Source organism: Bombus flavifrons, chromosome 7, assembly GCF_040668555.2.
Source record: "Bombus flavifrons isolate JBK064 chromosome 7, iyBomFlav1_principal, whole genome shotgun sequence".
Lineage (NCBI taxonomy): Eukaryota > Metazoa > Arthropoda > Insecta > Hymenoptera > Apidae > Bombus > Bombus flavifrons.
In genome coordinates, this window is record NC_138448.1 from 15,660,302 (window position 1) to 15,678,709 (window position 18,408).

The 18,408-nt window shown below is 32.9% G+C and overlaps 1 protein-coding gene and 2 long non-coding RNA genes across 5 annotated transcripts; 2 read left to right on the forward strand and 1 right to left on the reverse strand.

Annotated features, from left to right (window-relative positions):
• The first annotated feature begins 132 nt into the window (after nt 1-132).
• On the forward strand, nt 133-2,762 carry LOC138181562 (uncharacterized). 2 transcript variants are annotated; one of them, XR_011173536.1, is made up of 4 exons: nt 133-629; nt 722-854; nt 969-1,049; nt 1,611-2,762. It is a non-coding gene; the product is annotated as an uncharacterized LOC138181562 (long non-coding RNA). The 2 variants fall into 2 exon arrangements; XR_011173535.1 differs by having other exon boundaries at nt 133-854.
• Nucleotides 2,763-4,489: 1,727 nt separating this feature from the next.
• LOC138182120 (collagen alpha-1(II) chain) lies at nt 4,490-17,030 on the forward strand. 2 transcript variants are annotated; one of them, XM_069117705.1, is made up of 28 exons: nt 4,490-5,901; nt 7,977-8,033; nt 8,291-8,389; nt 8,770-8,819; nt 8,896-8,961; nt 9,138-9,251; nt 9,480-9,618; nt 9,706-9,830; nt 9,895-10,101; nt 10,214-10,312; nt 10,878-10,986; nt 11,351-11,538; nt 11,644-11,860; nt 12,073-12,161; nt 12,560-12,721; nt 12,813-12,974; nt 13,318-13,515; nt 13,645-13,789; nt 13,863-14,123; nt 14,211-14,344; nt 14,491-14,760; nt 14,863-15,078; nt 15,204-15,293; nt 15,445-15,826; nt 15,949-16,167; nt 16,274-16,446; nt 16,543-16,764; nt 16,856-17,030. In XM_069117705.1, the coding sequence occupies exons 1-28, from the start codon at nt 5,715-5,717 to the stop codon at nt 17,000-17,002; spliced, it is 4,527 nt and encodes a 1,508-aa protein (XP_068973806.1). In that variant the 5' UTR covers nt 4,490-5,714; the 3' UTR covers nt 17,003-17,030. The 2 variants fall into 2 exon arrangements, with proteins under 2 accessions (XP_068973806.1, XP_068973807.1); XM_069117706.1 differs by lacking the exons at nt 4,490-5,901; nt 7,977-8,033 and adding an exon at nt 8,155-8,194.
• On the reverse strand, nt 6,730-7,798 carry LOC138182125 (uncharacterized). The gene is made up of 2 exons (XR_011173727.1): nt 7,533-7,798; nt 6,730-7,085 (listed from the first exon to the last, which is right to left on the reverse strand). It is a non-coding gene; the product is annotated as an uncharacterized LOC138182125 (long non-coding RNA).
• Nucleotides 17,031-18,408: the final 1,378 nt, after the last annotated feature.

Here is an 18,408-nt window from a genome sequence, read left to right on the forward strand (position 1 = left end):
TTATAATATACTGTTTATTAGTTTTTAAATGTCTATCCTTTATACAAGATGTGAAGTAACGATATTTTATTAAACTTTGTACAGCGTGTTCGGCTGCAAGTGTCAAAATATCGAAGGGCTGATTCTTGAAGCTAAAATAAGATGAAAATCAAGAATGAAAAGATTGCGTTTTCGGATTTGTTTTTTAGTTATTGATAATTAAAAATTAGCCGAAGTATCCCTGTGAGCGAGCAAACCTCCTTACACGAATGCAAGTAGGTTAGTCTAAGCAGCGGGGTGCACAGGGATCCTCAAATCGAACGATACATGGGCGGCAACTTACCTCGTACAAGACGTAGAGGAGATTATGACATTCGAAATATTTGTTACGATGTTTGTCTAATTCGTTTCAGTGTTGGCTAAAAGATAGGTGTAAGAAAACTTTACCTATTAAAAACTGAAGGTGATTGAAAACTCGGAAAAGGAAGATGACAGAAGAAGTTTGCTATTTTATCACTTTAAAGCTCCCCTTGAATCATGTTATACCAGACAAAAGATTATCATTCCACCCACTAACAATGAAATAATCTAAGCTGAGCATGTTTCGTGGTTCATCCTGTACAAACATGAATATCAGTTGAAAAATATTAGTACGAATTTGACGAGTCCCGACATTATTTATTTAATTTTATATTCTTTATATGGATCTTTTCATATTTTTAGACCAGCGGAGAATATTCAGAAAGTTTAGCATATTCATTTTCACTGGAAGAATATCCTACGTTGCACGAGAAATGAGAAAAAACTTCCTCATTTTATGCTTAAAGCACAACGTTACCATTAGATGAAAAATTCGGAATTCTGTTTTCATAAGTGTAATATTAATAATCATAACGCATATTTTAGTTAATCTGTGAGGATATGATTTTCATTCTTATATCGAATTATTTGAAAGTATTTGTTTTTAACGACTTCGTTATGTCCTACAGAAACAACTGTGTACGTACAACGTGTAGTTTAATCGGAACACCAATGACGATGACACTGATGCAGATAACATTCCGAGATCTGTACGTAGTTTCCATTAAAACAAGTATGTAACGTATTTATTCCTGTATGACAGCCATGGAAGGAATTATAAGATTTTAATAATTTGTTCATTTTATTTCTACTGGTTCTGTTTCGCAGCTTTATTGAGTATTACTTAGAATTTATTGCTAAACTGACAATACAACTCATAAATATTCAGACGTTAGACAATTTATAGCAACAATACTTACATACACGAATGTAAGTAAAATGTATCAATTAACGAGAAATTAATAGCCAAAAATAATGCCTATAATCTCCCTAAAGAATCGACAAATAATACAGTTTAATTATTTGTTTAAAAATTGATCGACAGCATATTCATTCGTATATCAACTGAAGCTTAGATGCTATCCCACAGTTGTGGAATTTACCTTCGCTGTAATATTGTGATAGAATTCGGCAGAACTTTAAACATATCTTCTCTTCCTACATTACGTATATGTGTATCTTCTTACGTATATTCTTACGTATATTCTTTGCCTATGTGTGTGTTATCTTGCTACTCGAGAACCGTTGAACCGAATTTCTTTCCCATATAGGTACATCCTCGGTCAGGTTTTAAGCTATGTTTGGTTAAAATTGATTTTTATGGAGCTGAGCAGCGAAGATAAATTCGCGACAAGACGAGGAAGAAACTGGAAACGTACAGGAAACTGAATGCGCTGTGAAAACTACAAGGGATGATACATCAAGACTGTGTGTGAGAGATAAGTAGCTTTTTAAAATAGTTGTACAAAGAAGTCCGCGGCGGTCATATCGTCATCGCACAAAGAGAGTCTTATATTCTCTGGTGTGAATATGTCAACATGAGCTGGCGCGAACACACATAAGCATTTTAAATGCGCTAAAACAGGTTATATTATTTGGAGAATTATATGGAGAATTTACAGGTTCTCTTATAGCTAATATTTTAAAATGTGTGGATTCACGCCAGTTCTCATCGGGATACCTTTAATATGAATACGTACAACCTTAAAATGTACTTTATCAATCTAGATACGTTAAAAGTTAATAAACTTTTTTTTGGGATATGTTAGATTCTTAAATTGAAAATGAGTGTGCGGCAACTGCATAACACGAAGATGAATTTATGTCAATGTATAGAAAGAACGACAAGACAGGTAATCAGTTTGTTCACTTCTAATTAACAAATCAGATGCAAAGACGCTTAACAAAGATACTCGGGGTTGATAAATTCAACAATAGGAATTATCGCAAACGTTCATTGTGCAAGATTATGAAAACAACACAGACTAATATCACACTGGCCCAGTTATACTATTAGAAATAGTGGTAACTCTGATTTATAGTCGGACACAACGATACAGGGACTTGGGTCAATGTAGCCTATTACGGTTAACGCTTTGTAAAGTAAGTCGCGCTCCGGGAATGCGGCCAAAATAATGATTGTCGTTTAATAAACTTATTAAGTCGAAATGACGTGATCTGTATCGACAATAGTATCGTAACTGCAACCGATAAAAACTAGAAGATCACGAAGTATGTCAATCAACTGTTTGTGTAGTCGTATTTTTAGCGAAATAATGAATGAAGTAGCTTCTTCTATCTAATGTATTCAATCGTGACCTACGATAAAGATTGGAAATTATACATTACATTTTATATTACCTCTTAATTAATGTTCCTGAACAAATGACAAATCCATGAGATGTTTAAACACGTGATATTAATCACGATTATAATACGATTTCCTTCTTTAAATTAACATAGAAGCATACTTATGTAAAGTATGTGCAAATAATCATTTTTTTTTATTTCTGAACAAATATTCTAGTCATTAAATTATACATCTATGTAACAGAATTTCCATGTAGGTATTTTTGCTGAACTTTTGTGTTTTGTACCATATGTATGACATTTGAACCGCTTAAAAGAAAAGTTACATTAAAAATAGTTTAATGGCAAGGAGATATGCTGATAGACTATGAGAAGATAATCGATTAATTTTTGAATAGAAATAAAACAGATGGAATTCACGGGTATTTATAATGTCTTATATCCTACGATTACGCTACTATTCATGCTTATTAGATTATAATGATGAAACAATATATCATTATTTTCAAGGATTGTATCCAGAGATCTATATAATCGGTATATACATATATTAAAACAAATGTTTAAAAAAAGTTTTTAAATAAAATGTCATCTTGACGTTACATTGACGCTTAATATTAAGCTCTTAATATCAAATTTAATCTCATGTACTTTAAGGTGTCTATTATGACACCTAATGTTATATATTATATATTTAAAAGATAAAAATATAAACACATGAATTACTTTCTAGTTTAAATATATCAGATTTTCTAATCTTACAGTGGAAACATGATAATAACGTCATTTTTCAAGTAATATCACCTATATCGATTGTCCTTTTCATTTCAAGGTACATAAGGCATGTTAACAAAATTAATACATATATCTAATTTTTATTAATGCAACGGTAGTTTAAATTTAACGAACGTTCGATTATATTCGCTAATGTTACTTATTGTTAGAAGAAAATGAAATAAGCAGTGTTACATTTTCAAAAAAAATCCTCTTCAGAGCTGATTATCCCACTTGAATATTGAACGGGAACGCTATATTATTATAGCATGATACATCGCGTTTAATTTATGTTCTAATTCACGCTTTCGCAACATTCTGGCCGCAAACACATACATACATCTTATGTTAACCATCCTTTTATATTTACGATAACTTTATCAGATTTAATATTCCGTATTTTAATTTAAAGGTGGATAATCGTTACACAAAGAAACAAAGTATTAAATTTATTATTTTTCACGCATAAGACTTATTCTTCGCACGTACGTTTACCCTAACACAATAATTTTATTTCAACACGAATCTTATATCTCGAAGTTTCCGAAATATTAAATTTCCTCCAAGTTCTATGTATATTTAAAACTGTACAAATTCGTTTCCTTTCTAACATGACCTTTTTAACATGATTTTCCATGTTCAAGAAAGATCAGTATTATAATGTATTAAATTTACGTAAAAAGGAACTGTTACAGTATATTTGAATATCCTTAACCAGTTCAATCATTCTGAATGTGCGTATAATATTTTTGAATCATTGTGCGAAGTACACGTAACAGGAACGTAAAACAATTATTTAAATGCCATTAAATTGCCATTTATTTTAACGACAGATTATTCTACTAGGTATTATTTCTTACTATGGAAAAATGTACGTTATTAATAAACGAAGGGTTTACGGAAAAAAGGGAGAATGCCAAGTTTTAGCATTCTTTAGAGAACGAAAATTTATTCTTCGATATATAATGTCACACCTTTGTATTTTTTCATAGATATTATATCAAAATAAAACATTTTATTCTTCGTTTTATTCTACATCATTTTTAACTTTTATTTATAATTTTTTATTTTAAGCAATATATAACGCGTTAAACTGTACAAAATGAAAAGTACGTTGTACGCTTCAATTTCCTATAGCTACCGTAAAACTCGGAAAATTAAAATTTAAATTAATACGGCCAGTGTGATAAAGAGCGCGCGCTGCCCCCTTTTCTCCGTTGGTCCTCTAAAAGTAAAATTCGTATTATTTTATTTATAATTCTGTCGCACGTACATATAGAATGTAGCTAGCAAGATAATTATAAAAATTGTTAGAAAAATTATCTTTTTATTTTATAAGGCGTAAAAACTCTGTTTATTTCTTATTGCCCTCATTTTTATTGTACGCGAAAGCACCGCGGATAAAATTAAAAGCATATTTAACAGAAGAAAATAAGTGGCGTGCGTACTCGATCATCGCAATAAAAGACACATGCAGTTTCTTAGTAAAGGGTGATGACCTCTCCATTTCGTAAAACGGATCTAGGATGAAATAGACATATACATACGAAAGAAGCGATATGTAACTACTGACTTTCCTTCACAATCGCGTTGAAATAAGTGGTACGTCAATTTTGAATTACGTTTGCTAACATATTCTCTTTTTTCTTCCTAGTTGTTAAACGTAAAAGTTAAAACGAGCTAAAAACAATATTTTCTCGTCATTCAGAGGAAACAAAGATTTTCAAGTAACGGCATTAGGGTTACGGTATAATGGTGGTATTTCTATAAATCATATGAATGTTAAATTCAAACAAAAGGGAATGACATTTCCAATTTCATATAATTAAGATATCCTTGAAAATTAAAAAATGTCCTTTGTGCGACTTAAAAAACTCCGAAGTTACAAAATGTCTTAAGTTCGAACGAGTATGGATACATGTACGTAAAGTTAATAATTAATTTAACAAACGTTGCTTGACTTCGTCATTATTCGTGATAACGTTTCACCCCTGTGTGTTGGCGTGAATGTGGAGGAAAGAAGAAGATCGCGGTTTCCGATGAGAAACACAAGAGGATAGAAGAGAAAAATGACATCGAAGGAAAGGGATCAAAGAGAAGGGATGAGATCGAATGAAGACAGTGGGAGGACTGCATGTAGATCGTAAAACGGAGGATGATGACCTCCCCTGAGTTACAAAGCATCTGCTAAATAAATGATACGCCAGTTGTCGTAAGTCTAGTTGTCCTCAGCTTCAGACGAAGACGAGTTGGCTCTAGGATCACGTTACTGGCTATCGTCATAGTTGCTCATGGGGCCGAAGGCCCTTCAGTTAGCCGCGGCGTTCGCCGTCATCCAACTTCTTTTGCCGCAGGTTCATTCCATACGGACCAAACTAAGGAAACAACGGTCCAAGCCGCTGCAAGCTCAACAAGCCGCCAATGGTGATTACGATTACGACTATTACGAGGGTTACGATGACTACGATGATAGAAATGGTGAATATTATACTTAAACTTATTTTTTCTACCCTTCTTATAATATATATACAAACTATATTTACGTGGATAAGATAGAATTGTTCATCGAGCTATATCTATGTTAAGTTACAAATACTTAACACAATTTATTCGAATTAATTTAATCCCTTTAGCAAGTGCAATAACTGCATCGTGCGTACCACTTTTTATTCGTTAAATCAGAGAACATGTATCTTAATTGATCTGTTTTAACGGAGTTATTATCATAGAACGTGTAGTTTGAAAAATGCTATAATTCTAAGAATACGATAAATGTGAAATTGATCTTTGGGTATGTTGTTCTAATTCCTTTCGGAGTTTTTTTTTTATATGAAGTCAAACATCACGGTGATGAAAATAAGAATATTATGGCGCGCATAAGAGTCGGTGGTCGCTTGCTTTTTAAGAAACATACGAGTACAATACGATTCACGGTGGATTCAACTTGCAATGGCTTCATCTCGTTTCGAAATTATGTCTCACAAAATGAGCAACAAAGTTTTCTTTAGATAAAGAACTTATTTCCCGCAACAGATATGGTTTGCTAATTTGATGTTAGCTGTTATCTTTTACATTTATGTGTTTTATAAATGATCAACCTTAAGGAGGAAGATGATGCTATAGAAAAGAACGTTTAGAAAAGAAAGTTTATTCGTTTAATGTAATTCGTTATGTTATTCGTTCCTTTAATTCTACCATTTTCAATCGTTCATTAACATTTGTGATAACACGTTAATAGTGAAATATAGAAAAATTGATTTCTTAATGATCTCTGTCGCTTGTTTTTAATGTACGTACATACATGTATTGTAATTAATGTAGAAGTGAATCTTTCTATGTGATATTTATGGGGATGAAATTAACATCTGTATTGACATCTGACACCTACAAATCTTTGCTCGATGAATTCAAAGCGACGCTATAAAGCTACGTATAAAAGTTATATGCGTTCCTCGCACTGTCTGCATGTAGATTACATAGTTAAAACTGCGAGGCACCTTTGATCTCGTCAAAAAACCGACAATCCTTAGCAGTCTCGCGAGTCAGCCTCACACTGTCTTCTATGTAGTTTAATGTCTAATAGCCCGACAAGTCCATATGATTCTTTATTTGCCAGAGACTTACGTTTTATCTTCTACGTAAATTATTCCACCATCATGATCCTGAAAAGTAAAATCCGATTTATATGAACATGCAAATTCAAGCAAAGTTAATGTATTTATATAGTTCATAACATACAATTCATAATAAAATGTAAATCATAATGTAGAGAAGCTCTTATGATTTTTCTCAAAAACTAACGAACGAGGAGAATTTATTTTATATCTTTGATTTATTTTTATACATAGAATAAATTTCTCTCTCGTTGTAACAGCTACTTTGTCATATCTTGCAGAAAATTTAATACATTTATACAATGATAAATGATTCCAAATTTTTAGGTTTGATAAGTGTAATAATTCTGTAAACTTGTTATATTAATTTCAATACCCTCGTGAAAACGTATAACACGTTCATTTCGTAGTATATAGAACACACGCAGAAAACGACAATTCCCAATAGTGATGATTCTTATGCTGTTTTATGCTTTAGACATGCTATGAAATTACCTAACAGTTCTTCGTTATTGTAAGAGGTTATTTCCTATGTCGTTGCGAAGCAATTAAAGGAAGCATTAATAACCATGCAAGCAACACCGGAAGCTTTGGATCAGATGCTTGTTTTAGCGCTTTGCGTAATTCAATTAATCAATTACATTAACTGATAAAAATTAACAATTAAAATTTTTATTGTAGTCTATTAAGCGAAACGCATCTCGATGTATATTCCAGTCGTATTAGCTTTTTACTCATTTAACGAGTATTATAATAATATTTCCACTTACTGTCAAAACTGTTCGAAAACATCGAGTTGTCCGAGCATTCGTATGTCACGATTACCTGTTCGAGTCTATTTTATTTTTATTCTATAATTTTCTATTTTCTATTTTATAATATTAATGTTTTATTATATACCTTATACAATATTTCCATTTTAATAATATTTGTGTTTAGAAACTACAACTACAACTGCGCCATCACCACCTGTTACGTCTAGCGTCAATACTGCAAGTACGTACAATATGTAAGAAAGCACCTGTAACGAAATACATATAGAAACATGCGTTGTATAAAAGTAACTAAGAAAAGGAATCATATATGACTGAATTTTCATAGAAGAATAGGAAATTGTTTAGAATAGATAGCGATGAAATTGTGTATGATTATAAAAAGTAACAAATTAAATATTAACGAAAGATTACGATATAACGCCGATAAAAAATAGTGACAAAACATTAACTACGTCATTTATATTATGTTATCTTAAGGCAGGGGTGAATTACCGACAGAGACATTGCAAACTTTCTACAGACCTGGACTGTCTACAGATGTACCAACGCAAGCGACAATTCGAACTTTCAGTCAAGGTATTTGATACTTTAATATGCATATAATTTATCGACTGTAAATTCATAATAAATATTATGTGCTGTCAAGTAATGATTATATTTTGTACTATCATTTTGTACGAAATGTTGGCATCTGTAAGAGTCAAAAATATGAATTTTCATAAGAATCCGCAAGCTATTGATAATTTTTATCGTACTGTATATGATTCGTTTGTAATAACTCTTCATGCGCTAACAAGCATTATGCTTTCAACAAACTTTGCTTTTAACTAACAATGATGTACTGTGTCATTGGATATCAAACATATTTCTTATTATGTATCCATGATAGATGATTAAATAGATGTAATTATGTAGCTAATATTTTTCTAAACACTGATTCATTTGGAATGTCGTAGTCGGTATATTACCAAACGAAGTGCAAACAACACCAGAACAAAATCATGCAGTAAGTATGAAATTCAAAACATACTTTGAAGTTGTGGGTATACATAATAATAAATGTAATTTATTTATATTGCTAGTCACCGACAGAGATTGTTCCTGGTGAAAGTAACGTGATTAGCGCGGTTGCTGTTCCTGGACCCAGGGTAAATATTATTACAAAAACATACATATTTTACATTTGTAACCGATATATCATCAATGGCACAAATGTATATATTTTGTCATTAGACTGTGAATTCTTCATAAAATCTTTTGTGAAAAATGAGACATAACAATATGCAATGTTCCAATAATAATTTTTATCGTCTTCATAAATTAGGGCGAGCCTGGTCGACCTGGAGATATGGGTCGTCCGGGAGATGCTGGATTTCCAGGACACCCTGGATCTCCGGGAATTCCGGGACCTCCGGGGCCACCAGGACCTATACCTGACGTAAGTAGCATCATTAACATTTATTTCTATCTAAAAGTTATTATTTGAATCTGATTATTATTAATGTATAAATTTGTGATTAATACAGATAGTATAAATATTTAATATAGATTATTAACAAAATGATGTTGAATATTGCAACGTACATAGCAGTGAATTATCGCTGTTAGTGTTAACATTTCTAGTACACTAGCGAATATTAGATTTAAACTAAATTGTTATTAACAGGTATCAATGTATTATCAACAATTAGCTTTATCTCAAGCAAATCAAGATAAAGGACCAACGGGAGCAGCAGCACCTTTGTATGGTCCGGAAGCCTATTTACAAATGCAAACTGGTCCTATTGGACCGCGTGGTCCATCAGGTTATTATACTCGTTTTATTAATTATGTATTTCTATTTTTATTGTCAATTGTTAGACGTCTATTCGATATTTTTCAAATTGTAATAGGTCCACCTGGACCACCTGGACCACAGGGGTTTCAAGGAGTACGAGGAGAACCTGGTGAACCTGGAACTTTGGGTCCTCCAGGAGCGCCAGGTCCCAGAGGATTAGCTGGTTTACCGGGAAAGGATGTATGTATACATATTGATTAAATTATTAATATTAGAGTTAGATAAAAGTATATGTTATTGTTAGGGTAATACCGGTGAAGATGGAGAACCTGGTCCTCCAGGATCGGTTGGTCCAGTCGGACCAAGAGGTCTACCAGGGATGCCTGGTCTTCCTGGTGTAAAAGGACACCGAGGTTTTCCAGGGTTAGATGGTGCAAAAGGAGAACAAGGTGTATCTGGTGAGAAAGGATCCATGGGCGTACCTGGACCGATGGGACATGTAGGCCCAATGGTAAATATTAAATATTCATATTCACATAAATAAAACTAAATTTTGTAAATTGTAATCATATATTTTAATTACATAAAAACAATAATTTATTAGATGTTTAATAATTAAATAGGGCCCTGCAGGTCCACGTGGTGAAAGAGGTAGAGAAGGTCCTCCTGGACCTCCAGGAATTAGAGGAGTGGATGGTATTGCTGGGCCTCCTGGTCAACCTGTAAGTAGAATAATAAAGATTACAAATATAGAGTGGTGCAAAAGAGTCGCGAGGGAGTTTGAAATAATAATAATTTAAAAAATATTTGATTTAAAATAGATTTCTTTCCAAGAATGTAAAATGTAATTCATAGAGATCTTTTTGAGCTACGTGCAAAATACTATGATACATAAATGCCCACCATTTTAGCCTCACAAAGTTGAGTTGTTTTAATAATATTTTGCATGATCTTTGTTAAACATTTGGCATTAACTCCTGCATTTTGGTTCAAATGTTCTCCCTCGGCTGCTGAATGATTCTTTGTTTATCTACATGCACCTTCACTTTGAGATATCCCCAAAGGAAAAAATTAGGAGCTGTCAAGTATAGTGATCGAAAGAATAATTTGAATCCTAAATTTCTGGAGATTAAATCCCGAAAATAAAACTCTATAATCTTGAAGATGTATTTTGTCAGATGTATTTTAGAAACTCTGGAAAGCAAAAAAAAAAAAAAAGAAAAAGGAAAAAGAGAAAATCGTCTGTATAGTATCGACTATGTATTAACAAATATGTAACTTTTATAGGGTACGGTAGGTAAACCAGGTTCTCCTGGATTTCCAGGTAGTCCAGGTGTAAAAGGAGATCAAGGAGCACAAGGACCAAAAGGAAGCCAAGGCATACAAGGCCCTCGAGGTATATTTTCTTACATTAGATATTATTTACTATGATCAAGTAACTTGAGATAATCAACAAACTACAACATAAATAACATCATAAATAAAAATATCGTATAGTATTGTATAATTTGGTAAGTAGACAACGAAATATCCTAATAGTACTTGTATACATCGCTGATAAGTGAGATTTTAGAAAACAATTTTCAATGTTGATAAATTGAAAGATGTATATAGGCTTATATCATAGTAATCAAGACTGTTAAATAAATTCGACTTTAAAATTAAATGACTGAAATTTGCATCGAAACATTGTCTACCTTTGAACTTCAAAATTATATCTTTAAGAGGTATAACATATTTCAATTCTCTTTCCTGCATAGGTGAAACTGGTCGTCCTGGTCAACCTGGTGAATCAGGACCCCAGGGTCCCCAGGGAAAAGATGGAATACCTGGAGAAAAGGGAAGTACAGGAGCAGCTGGTTTAGTTGGTGCTCCAGGTTTCCCTGGAGCTCGCGGACAACCTGGAATACCTGGCAATCCTGGTGTTCCAGGAGCGAAAGGCATGCCTGTAAATATTGTTTTTGTATTCCTATTCTCTCATCTCTTAAACTTTTAAATTGTGTGCTTCATCTTTCTTATTGCACTATATGTACCAAAATATTATAATTCGCAGGGACTTTCAGGTGAAAGAGGATTCAAAGGTGATAGTGGAGCTAAAGGTGATTCAGGAACTCCGGGACCACGTGGTTTGCCTGGTCCTCCTGGGAACGAGGGTAAACGAGGAAAAAGAGGAATGCGCGGACCAATTGGTACATCCGGTCCTGCCGGAGAACGTGGAGCACCAGGCGCACCAGGTCTTCCGGGACCTGATGGCCCCATGGGACCCAAAGGTATGTCGTCATAAACGTCATAATTTGTCAAAATTATTATCAAAGACACATTTTTGAAGAACATGCATTCTTAATTCTTTTTTAATTTCTGGACATGATCTTTTAAGTCTTATTTAAAACTTTTAACAGTAAAACTGCTTATACAATGATGTATTAATAATTAATGTTAACATATTTATGTCAATAAAAATAATTTATATGATTGTTTGCAGGTCAGTCTGGAGATCGTGGACCAATTGGACCAATGGGGCTCAGAGGAGCTAATGGAGATCCAGGTCGCCCAGGATCTCCTGGTTTACAGGTCTCTGTCCATAATTATTTTAAAAATACAGTAAAACAGCATTTCATCGAATATTTGCATTTAGAAAATTAAATAATAACGAATAAAGTTACATCCCAAATATTTTGTAAAGTTGTATTTAGTAAAAATGTTAAATATGAGTTTAATATTTATGTTTTTGAGGAACTAAAAGATATAATATTTTTTCTAATGATCCACGCTTAGTTAATTATATGTGCTAGTACTACAATTTTATTTTGTACTTATGCTTTATATTTTAAGAAACATATATTAGAATATCTAACTATGTTTTGTAATTCTCCTAATATTAGCATTTATAATATTACTATCCTAACTAGTATTCTAATAAATAATTTAAATTATACAGAGAGAGAAATAGTTGAAATAAAATATTACAGGGTACACGTGGTTTAATGGGTCGCCCTGGTGCTCCCGGGAAACCAGGAAACCCAGGAGACCGAGGAATTCAAGGTGCTGATGGAAAACCAGGTGAACAAGGTCCAGCTGGATTACAAGGTTTACCTGGTCCAATAGGTCTCCCAGGAGAAAAGGGATATCCGGTATTAATATTTGTATTTTTGTTGTTTTTTATATAATAATAATATAAGTATGCGAAATTAATATTTTTACGGAAAATGTACTCATTAAAAGGGTGAACCAGGAAAAGCTGGCGAGCCAGGAAATCCTGGACCACCTGGTCCTAGAGGTGATACGGGAAAAGAAGGAGCACCAGGACCTCAAGGTTCACCTGGACCATCAGGAGTAGATGGTGAACGGGGACCTCCAGGATCTCCAGGCCCTAGAGGTTTTCAGGTATATTTTAAACGTTCGATAATGTATAATAAATACAGAGTTATATATTCTGAAGATCATGTATCGGTCATTATTACTTTATTCAATTCTATTGATAAAAATATGTATAAAATGAACAAAAATTCACGTAGACCTTATCGTTATGATTATATCAGAGAAAATGATTCTAATAGACTGGAACCAATCAGACTTGCATATTCCACTCTTTCGGCTACCCAATTTTTCAATAATGAATATTGATTTTGAAAATAATTGCTTTAAATGTAAAACATATTTATAAAATGGGCGTCAAAATAATAAAGGGACAGTATGATTTTATTAGATAATTTGATTATGTAATTAGGGTTTTCCAGGCGTTACTGGTAATCCAGGAACACCAGGAAAAGATGGAGAATCAGGTGTTCAAGGACCACCTGGTCCACCAGGTATACCTGGAAATAGAGGTGAACGAGGATTTCCTGGTGAAAGAGGTACACCAGGAGGACCAGGATTAACAGGACCAAGAGGAGAACCAGGTGCACAAGGATTAGATGGACCTCCCGTAAGCATTTTTAGACATTTTACATGTTAATTTTAAATTTATTCAACATAAACTACTAGAAATTACTTTTCGCATAAAATTTTACACATTATTTGTTTATATGATTTTACATAAAATGTTATGTTTTAGGGATTACCTGGAGCAAAAGGAGATCGAGGAATTTCAGGACCACCTGGATTAGTAGGATTGCCTGGCTTACGAGGAGCTACGGGAGAGTCAGGCCCGAAAGGAGAAAGAGGATCTAGCGGACCGCCTGGCCCTGAAGGACCTTCAGGTTGTACATTACAAAAAAATTAACATACTTATTACTTTAAAAAGATATATAATGTAGACATATTCTATTATAGGACGGATTGGAGAGCGTGGACCACAAGGTCAAATTGGCTCACCGGGACCGCCAGGTGAACCAGCAGAACGAGGCGATCCTGGATTACCTGGACCTCCAGGAGAGGTAGGTGCTCCTGGCAATCCAGGAGAAAGAGGACCCCAAGGATTACAAGGACTGCAAGGCTTCCCAGGACCACAAGGACTTATTGGTTTACCAGGATTAAAGGGTGACCGTGGTTATCCAGGTTTAAAAGGAGATCAAGGAAATCCTGGTCTACCTGGTAATAATTAATATGTACTAAATGAAATAAAAATATATCAAATTTTACATCTCTTGTAAATATATGCTTCTAACATAAATTCTACAGGTAGCCCAGGTGAAACTGGACCACAAGGTCTAGTTGGTTTGACGGGAGCTAAAGGAGTACGAGGAGAACCAGGTGCTAGAGGAGAGCCTGGTATTATGGGACCACCAGGAGTACCAGGAATCGTTGGTGCAACGGTATGTTTCATTTTATTATCGAAGAATATTGTTTAAATTATCATAAACATTAGAGAATATTTACTTACTAATATATTACATTATTTTGTTACAGACAAAGCATAAAATATTAATGTAATTTAACTAATAATTTTAAATCTCTATAGGGCCCGCCAGGCGCAATAGGACCATCAGGACCGCCTGGGTTACCAGGTAGTAAAGGTAATATTGGAGAAACGGGACGAGCCGGAAATCCTGGGCCTATTGGGAATCCAGGTTCACCTGGTGCAGATGGAAATAAAGGCGAGAGTGGTTCTCAAGGACCACCAGGTACTCCTGGTCCTCAAGGTCCTCAAGGCTCTCCTGGCGAAAGAGGATTACCTGGTTTACCAGGTCCGTCTGGACCAATAGGCGCTAGAGGAATACGAGGAGCACCTGTAAGTTCAACTATCTCTTTATTTTGTGAAATTTACATATATCTACTTATATTAAATTATGAATTACGAATAATTTATACTTTATTTAATGTAATATAACAGGGTGAATCCGGTGTACCTGGGAAACCTGGACCAGAAGGTCCACCTGGACCTCCTGGACAAGTTGGACCAATTGGACCACATGGTCCATCAGGAGAAATTGGAGCAGAAGGGCCCAGTGGTAAACCTGGACCACCTGGAATAGCAGGTCGTCCTGGAGATAAAGGACCACCGGGAGCGGTAGGACAAACGGGATTACCCGGCTCTCCTGGTTTACCCGTAAGATATAACCATAGTGTATTTTTTATAAATTACAATAAAAAAACTTAAATATAAAGTTTTAACAATGTAAAACAGTTATGTATATAGCTATATATGAGCATCATGTACACTTTGGTAACTAGGGACCACCTGGTCAAGCAGGTGCTCCAGGATCAACTGGAGAAAGAGGACCAAAGGGCGAAACAGGACCACAAGGTGTAGAAGGACAGCAAGTTAGTTTCATCATTCATATTATTTATGTATACCATACATGATACATGATAATAATTTATAATAGTTGTAATTAGCATTGATATGTATTTTTATTGTGACTTTAAAATAACTGAAATAAAAAAAGTCAAATAATACCATTTCTACAATTAGGGACCTAGAGGGAAACCAGGACCTATAGGATTGGAAGGTCCTAAAGGTGATCGCGGAGAAGAAGGCCAGAAGGGTGCGAAAGGCCATCGAGGATTTACTGGTTTACAAGGTTTACCCGGGCCTACTGGTCTACCAGGGGAGAAAGGAATACCTGGACTTCCTGGGCTACCTGGAAAAGATGGCGAATCTGGACCTAGAGGTAGTCCTGGACGAGATGGCAGCCCTGGGCCAATTGGATTAACTGGCAATCCAGGACCAAAAGGTCCTTCAGGTGAAGAAGGTCGCCATGGACCACCAGGTCCTCCTGGTCCTCCAGGGCCTCCAGGTCCACCCGGTGAACTTGGATTAGGATATGATGCTGCTTCTTTAGCTGCACTTTTAGGTGATTATTATAATTTTTCTAAACCATGAAATTACTTTATAATTATTATACTCACTATTATTATCAAATATTATTAAATATTGCTCCATACCATGGAATTAATCATATTATTATATGAATAGGACAAGGTCAAACTAAAGGACCAGATCCACTAGTTGGTGATGAACCACCTAGAATGTTTAGTCAAGACATGACAGAAGAAGAAAGGAAAGAACTCATTTTGAAGGCATATAAACAATTGAAATCATCATTCCAGAGATTTGTAAAACCAGATGGTGGAAAAAGTTCACCAGCCAAAACTTGCAGGGACCTTTATACTGCTTATCCAGATAAACTTTCTGGTCAGTTTATAAGTAGAAAAATAATGTTTAATACTACAACTATTTCTTTCAGTAATTCATTTTAGGAAATATGAATTTATTTACTGAAAATATTATCCTATCATAGGAGAATATTGGATTGATCCTAATGAAGGTGATACAAGAGATGCAATTTTAGTGTATTGTGATGCTAAGAAACGTGCAACATGTTTATTGCCTAATCCTGTACGTTCCCCAGAAATTAACTATATTACTGATCAACCAGAAACTTGGTTAAGCGAAATAGAAAATGGAATGAAGGTAACAATTTTTTACCGTTGTTGCGTAATAGTATACATCTTCAATATGATGAATCAATTTATTGTTCTATATATTTTTAATACCCATAATATATAGATTACATATAAAGCAGACAGTAATCAAATTGGCTTTTTGCAACTTTTATCGAGACATGCATACCAAAATATAATATATCACTGTAAAAATAGCATAGGCTATTTTGATTCTGAGCGAAAGACGTATAGAAAAGGTATGAAATTTTTAACCTGGAATGATGTAGAATTAACACCACGTGGAAATCAACGTCTAAGATATGAAATGATAACTGATGAATGTAGAGTAAGTTTTGCATTATTCAAATGATGATTTGTTAACCTTGCAAAATATTTAACATTAAAACATTATAACATTTATGACAATATCCTTACAGACATATAATGGACAATGGGGCAAAACAGTAATTTCATATGAAACTGATAAGCCTATAAGACTACCTATAATAGATGTGGCCTTACGAGATATTGGAAAACCAGATCAAAGCTTTTCTATTGAAATCGGTACTGTTTGTTATGAATAATAAATTGAAATTAATAAATACATTTTTATATTATCATTACATAATTAAGATATTTTCTTTACTCAAACATTTCCATGTATATGTACATATATAGTATATGAAAATTTGAATTTTTTAACAGCTCAAATATTATAGTATGTATATTAGTTATTAGTTTTTTATTTTTTCATTAATTACATAAAAAAAATATTGCTATAATTTGTATATATTGACATAGATATAACTTCATGTACTAAATATGTCAATAGTCATTCAATAATTTAGATGTTTAAAATAATTAGTCCTAGGTAATATATATATATCCCCTTTTTTCATACTATCAAATTACTCTTGTTATAAGCAAAACTATTTTACATGTTAGTCTTGATGACAAATTAAAATATTGCTACATTTTCATGAAATAAAATAATGTGAATAATTAATGATTTAAAACATAAGTTTAATTAAATTCTTTATATAAAAGCCTGAAAATTATAACATATCTTTTTAATAAAAATTTTAACTTTTTTTTAAATTTTAATAAAAATTTTTATGTTATATTAGTGTTGCAATCATTATTTTAACTCTTTTTTATAAGATGTTTTATATTAGCTCAAACTTTTTACATGTATCTTGTACTATTAAAATTAAATACTACCTATTGCTTTCATACATTTTAAAATTATTAAAATATCATCTAATCTTAATTTTTGTGGATTTATAAATCAGTTTACAAAATAATTTATATTCCATGTGATCGTACATTAAAATAATACAATCTTAAGTAATATTATTTCCCAAATCCTAGTATTTAAAGAAATCCTACGTTATTATAAACTGTGCTACGCTGACATACGTGTATATAAAAGTTGATTATAAAATATTCATCAATATGGAAAAATTAAAAGCAAGTTATTAAAGCCTAATAAATTATTTTCTTAAATTGATTTACTTATTTTTATATAACTTTTTGTAATTTTAAAAGCAGTCTCTTTTTCTATAATCCTTTATATTTAATAATAATTGTGTTACATAGATATACTAAATATGTACGTACTCAATTAAATTTCTCACAAATTATATTTAAAAAATTTGTGGAATTCCATTTACTTATTTCTTCTAAGTACAAATAAGGCATGTTGCGATTACTTATAATTGATAAAAATAATATTCCAAAATAAATATGTATTACCAGATATTACATATCGTACTAAAATAGTTGATATTAATTTTATATTTTTTGTTTTATAATTTTATGGAAATAATATCTATCAATGTTAATATTAATTAAAACTATTTCATACGTACAAATAGAAGGATAATAGTATGAAATTTCAGTCAGGAAATGGTTATCCTTATCCATTACGTGTAATTCATTCATCTATGCAGAGAATACATTATACATACACATACATTCAACAGGTGAC

Coding starts and splice junctions, on each gene's coding strand:
- LOC138182120 (XM_069117705.1), top strand. CDS start 5,715: ATGGGGCCGAAGGCCCTTCAGTTAGCCGCGGCGTTCGCCGTCATCCAA. Junction 12,722..12,812: donor CAGGAGAAAAGGGATATCCG/GTATTAATATTT, acceptor ACTCATTAAAAG/GGTGAACCAGGAAAAGCTGG. Junction 14,124..14,210: donor AGGAAATCCTGGTCTACCTG/GTAATAATTAAT, acceptor TAAATTCTACAG/GTAGCCCAGGTGAAACTGGA.